This window comes from Danio rerio, chromosome 22, assembly GCF_052040795.2.
Source record: "Danio rerio strain M-AB ecotype USA chromosome 22, GRCz13ab, whole genome shotgun sequence".
NCBI classification, from domain to species: Eukaryota; Metazoa; Chordata; class Actinopteri; order Cypriniformes; family Danionidae; genus Danio; species Danio rerio.
This window is the reverse complement of record NC_141042.1, coordinates 10,151,986-10,157,985: the sequence shown is the minus strand read 5'-3', so window position 1 is coordinate 10,157,985 and position 6,000 is coordinate 10,151,986. Positions and strand designations below refer to the sequence as shown.

Sequence of the window (6,000 nt, the reverse complement as noted above, 5' to 3'; positions counted from 1 at the left end):
CACCAGTTTATGTTTTGGTTTTTGTGTTTATTATCCTAGTCATGTGATCACTCCTTGTTTCCAGCTGTCCCTCATTGTCTTATTAGTTCTGTGTTTATAAGCCGTTATGTTGTGTTTAGTTTGCCTTTAGATTTTCAATGTTCTGTTTAGTTCTGTCCTGCTTTATTCGTGATCCGGTTCCTCTTGTTCGGTTTGTTTGTTCACTTTGTTTAGTATCATTACTATGTTTTTGGATTCCTGTTAAGTTTTTGTTTGATTTACTCTTGTGCTTAGTTTTTTGCACTTCACATTTCACTGCACTTGGATCTTTCCCTTGTTTTTGTGATACCCAGTCATGACAAAAATCGCTAAATAACGAGTAGATTTTCATTTTTACGGTGAACTATGCCTTTATCAGTGAACATAGCCTGGTTAGGCTATGGAATAAAATCCCGCCCAAAAACTGAATAACATTTGACTGTACAAGCTTGAGCATATGCATTCAAATATGGACCTATGGAATGCCAACAAACAGGAAGACAAGATCTAGTTTCTGTACTTCTTTATGTTTATTATACTGCTTTACTTCACAGCAGTCACAGCTGAAGTCACCTTTGAAAAGTAAAGATCAGTAAAATACAGAGGAACACTCCAGGTATGTTTAACCTGTCAGATCTGGTATATTTTCTTTCTCTTTTTTATTTTGATTGGTTGTTTTGTTTTTTGGGCACTTGTCAGTTTTTACAGACTTTAATTTCATTCGTCTGTTCTCGAGTTAGTTAATTAAACCCTGTCAATGATATAATCTTTATATAATCTTAATATAATTCTTTCTGTGGTATCATTTGTATTGAGTCTGTCTTTTAAACTGATTAAGTTGCTTTGTGGAAATGTTTAATCAAAGTTTTAAGTGTTATTAAAAGCAGTAAGTGGAATATTATCACAGTATTTTTGTGACTCTACGGTGGTTTTTGTTTATTTGCATTTATATTGAATGATTAGGAACATGTTTTTATAAAATTATAATTTTTAGGGTAGCAATACAGTTTGCATAGGATTTTTTTAATTGTTATTTTTATGATCTGTTTATTTATTTATAAATGACGATTGACTGTAAAGATGGAACTGATTCAGTGACTTTTTAAAAAATATATAATTTAATCTAAGCAATGACATTAATAATTCAGCATTTTTAAATAAATCTGATGTATTTGTTTTGTGTATAAAAAGTTGAAGACGTGTACTAGAAGAAGAAGTAGAAAAATGGCTGATGACGCATTTTGTAGTTTCAGTTTCCTTGGTATACCTAAAAAGCTGTCATATCGGTTTGAACAAAAGGAACTGAGATAGTATAACAATTGTTTAATACAAACATAACCTTTTTTTTTTGACGTTTTTAGAAGCAGAATAAATAATAAAATAGCACACTTGATGTAAATGCATATAAAACAAGGCAGCAAGAGCCACTGAAACAGTACTGATAAAGCGGTAGATAATATGTCCAGTAGTGAACAACACGACATCCCAAAAAGCAAACATTGATCTTTGATCTCAATATCACTGTGTTGAGAGATTAAGGTTTGCTTTTTGAAATGTTGTTGTGTTGTGCACTCCTGGGCCACAGAAAAATTTGACAGATGAATGAAAAGTTTCTCATGCTCTACAGACAGCAACAGTTTAAAGTTCAAGAGAATGCAAAAACAAAACCATTACAAACCCTGATTAGACCAATGAACTGTAGGATTATTTAGTTATAATAATAGAAAGAATACACTACTTATTGTTTAACTGCATCAACATATTTTATATATACATATATACACAGCCATATCACCCTGAAGCCTAGACTGCTTACTCACTGAAGCTAAGCAGGGCTGAGCCTGGTCAGTACCTGGATGGGAGACCACATGGGAAAACTAGGTTGCTGTTGGAAGTGGTGTTAGTGAGGCCAGCAGGGGGCACTCAACCTGTGGTCTGTGTGAGTCCTAATGCCCCAGTAAAGTAAAGGGGACTGTCAGTGTGTGCTGTCTTTTGGATGAGATGTTAAACCGATGACTCTCTGTGGTCATTAAAAATCCCTTGGCAGTTCTCATAAAGAGTAGGGGTGTAATCCCGGTGTCCTGGCCAAATTGCCTCCATTGGCCCCTCCCAATCATCACAGTCCACTGAATTGGCTCTATCCCTGTCTCTCCACTCCACCAATAGATAGTGTGCGGAGACTGTGCTGGCGCCATTTTCCTGTGGCTGCTGTTTTATCCCCCCCCACCCCACCAAGTGTTTGTTCTCCCCGTGTTTGCATTGGTTTCCTCCGGGTGTTTCGGTTTCCCCCACAGTCCAAAGTCATGCGCTATAGGTAAACTGAATAAGCTAAATTGGCATTAGTGTATGTGTGTGAATACTAGAGTGTATGGGTGTTTCCCAATGTTGGGTTGTGGCTGGAGGGGTATCTGCTGCGTAAAACATATGCTGTATAAGTTGGCGGTTCATTCTGCTGTGGCGACCCCTGATTGATAAATGGACTAAGCCGAAAAGAAAATGAATGAATGAATGATGACAGTACATGATATTTTACTATAATTTTTTTATAATACGAGTATTTAGCTTAAAGTGACATTTAAAGACTCAACTTAATTAGGCAAGTCATTGTATAACAATGGTTTGTTCTGTAGCCAATCAAAACAAACATTGCTTAAGAGGGTTAATAATATTAACCTTGAAATGTTTTTTTTTTAATTATTAAAAACTGTCGAAGTAAAACAGATAAGATTTGCTTCAGAAGAAAAAATATAAGTAATACTGTGAAAAATTCCTTGCTCTGTTCAACATCATTTGGGAAATATTTGAAAACAATTCAGCTACCTATATAACATATTTTATATATTTTAAAATCAACATTGGGGTTAATTTTTTTGTTTTCCAGTAACACTTCTGTCATCAATTTATAACAACTAATTGAAAATAAATAAAACTGTTTTACTTTTTATTTTAGACCCGTTGAAAGAACTAAAGAGTAACAACATGACTACAAAACTGGAAAAAAAGACTTTGCACTGCACAGATGGTGAAAGTAATGTATCGAAAAGAAGAGAGAATCTGTACACATGTGATCAGTGCGGGAAGAGTTTCACTCGAAAGCAAAACCTTAGCAATCACTTAAAGACCCACACTGAAGAGAAGCCACACACGTGTGACCAATGCGGGAGGAGTTTCACAAAGAAAGGAACCCTTAAAGATCACATGAAAATCCACACTGGAGAGAAACCGTATAAATGTAACCAGTGTGACAAGAGTTTCAGAAAGTCAAGCTCTTATAAATCGCATCTTCGTTCTCATTCTGGAGTCAGACCATTTACCTGTGATCAATGTGGTAAAAAGTTTTATAGGGCAGACATACTAAAAGAACACCAAAGAGTTCATACCAAAGAAAAGCCTCATGTGTGTTTCCTTTGTGGGAGTAGTTTTAGTCAGATGGGTGCTTTAAATGTGCACCTGAGAAGACACAAGGGTGTGAAGAATCACATGTGCTTCGATTGCAAAAAGACGTTTGTTACCGATGCTGAGCTGAAACTGCACCAGAGAGTCCACACTGGAGAAAAACCCTACAAGTGTTCACACTGCGACAAGAGATTCAGTCAGTCAGGAGACATGAAAACACACGAGAGGACCCACACTGGAGAAAAACCCTACAAATGTTCCTTCTGTGAGAAGAGATGCAATCACTTAGGACATCTGAGGGCTCACGAGAGGATCCACACTGGAGAAAAGCCGTATCACTGCCTTCCATGTGGGAAGAGCTTCGCACAATTACCTTGTCTACTCTGTCATACCAAATACAAATGCCCAACATCTCAGTAGGAGTTCACACTGTATTTAGATCATGTACTTTCAAGTGTGACTCTGCATTTAACATAATTGGGTCTAGAATAATAATAGCTCTTCCATATATCAGAAACATCATTCAAAGATGTGACCGTCATCAGAGGCTGGGGGAGATTGTCGGAAATAAAAAGTGGGAATAGGGTTGGTGATTGTCGAAAGTAAAATGGTGAAGGGCAGGCAGGGGGTAGGGGATGGGGTTGTGGAGGGGGTGATCATCGAAAGTAAAGTGCAAAATGAACATCATTACGTCATCTCACGTCATTTCACCATGGTGGCACTAATAGACAAAGTCAAACTAGACTTTTGTGGTAGTTCCTCATCATATCTTTGTCCACACTAATCTGATGTCATTGACAACGATGGGATTGTGGAAGGGGATATCGTCGAAAGTAAAGAGCAAAATGAACGTCATTATCATGTCACATCATATCACCATGGTGGCACTAATGGACAAAGTCAAACTAGACTTTTGAGGTAGCTCCTATAGTCATAACTTTGTCTATACCAGTCTGATGTCACTGACAACGATGGAGTTGTGAAGGGGAGATCGTCGAAAGTTAAGAGCAAAATGAACATCATTTTTGTCATGTCATATCATTTCACCATGGTGGCACCAATAGACAAAGTCAAACTAGACTTTTGAGGTAGCTCCTATAGTCAAAACTTTGTCTAAACCAGTCTGATGACGGGAAATCTGCCTTGCGCCACGGCGCATGTTCTAAAAGGGTTGAGTTTAATTTCTTAATGAGTTATAGGTGTGTTTTGAGAATAAACCAATTAGAATCTCATCTCCCATTCCCTTTAAGAGTCAGCTGCGTCACGCCAAGAGCACATTCGCTATTTACAGGACGCAAAGTAAGTCTAAGTGGAAAAAATGAGCATTTCACAAGCAAACAATTAACAGTTTTTTAACAGAAAACTCTTAAACAGAGCATTTACTGCGTGAGAATGAGAGATAATGGATCACTTTCACTTTCGCTCTTGGATAGGGAAACCTTTACGCACAGACATCAATTAGTCTATAAATAAATACTTTTGTTTGTTAAGTGCAAATATTTGTTTCAAAACTATTTCTAAATTCAGTTCTAATTTCCAGCAAACAAATAAATGAATAATAATACCAAAATGTGCTCAAAACCCGAGTTATATCCGAAAACACATGCTTTGCCCCATATGGTCTAAAACCTGACAGGTGGGCAAATCTAAGCTTGTTTTTAATAAAACAAATATAAATATGGATATAATAAATAATACTGCTAATAATAATAACATTATACAAAAGCAAATTGTTAAGAACGAACTGAAAAAGCTCCTGAGATGAAGAAGACATAAAAGCAGTGATTTTTCATATTTATGTAGGCTAGAAAATAATATGTTTTGTAATATTTTAATCCTTTATATTTATATTCTATATCTATTCTTATTATATCCTATATATATCTATCCTTAATATTTACATTTTTTCATATTTAAAGATATTTGCCTATTGGTCTCTTGTGCGTATTAAGCAGTGCGTAAGTGAGCCCCAACTCTGCGCCGGAGTTTAGACCGGGTTGGTTTTGGTCTAATGAAAAATGTATTACAGTTTCTCAAAATAACAACACGCCAGCGGTCCGCCTCAGGACGCCTTCCTTTTTAGACCAGAACACCTATGGGCGCACAAATGAGCGCTAATGCATTTGCTATTTAAACAGCGTAGCGCAACGCCTCAAAAGACTCTTGCGCCAAGCTTAAACTACCAAAAGACTACTGCACCACGCCTTGCGCCACACTGCGCCGGGTGTATGATAGGGCCCTATGAGTCAGCACTTTAGCTTAGCTTTCCTTCACGATGTTGGAAATCACGATCAAAACAACAAAATCCACAGCCATCTGAACATTAATCACCATGAAAAAGACTTTTTAAGTCACTGCATGCATGTATTGTGCAGTATTTCATGAGTTAAAGGACTTTACAGGCCTTTCCCAGTTTCCCAACAGACGTTCATACCGCATGGAGAAAAACTCGCGCTGCATCTAGAGCTCTCGCGTGACTTCGATCAGTTCACATATGGGCCTTAAAGGGCCAGCACACTATATTAATCACAACATGAGAAACATGTGATTTTGCTCACGTTATGCTGTGTGTCAACCCCAGGGTAT

At 37.2% G+C, this 6,000-nt stretch overlaps 1 protein-coding gene across 1 annotated transcript; it reads left to right on the top strand.

Annotated features, from left to right (window-relative positions):
• The first annotated feature begins 495 nt into the window (after positions 1 to 495).
• LOC147838421 (uncharacterized) lies at positions 496 to 4,949 on the top strand. Its single transcript, XM_087303996.1, has 2 exons — positions 496 to 634; positions 2,969 to 4,949. The coding sequence occupies exon 2, from the start codon at positions 2,998 to 3,000 to the stop codon at positions 3,832 to 3,834; it is 837 nt and encodes a 278-aa protein (XP_087160122.1). The 5' UTR covers positions 496 to 634; positions 2,969 to 2,997; the 3' UTR covers positions 3,835 to 4,949.
• The last annotated feature ends 1,051 nt before the right edge of the window (positions 4,950 to 6,000 follow it).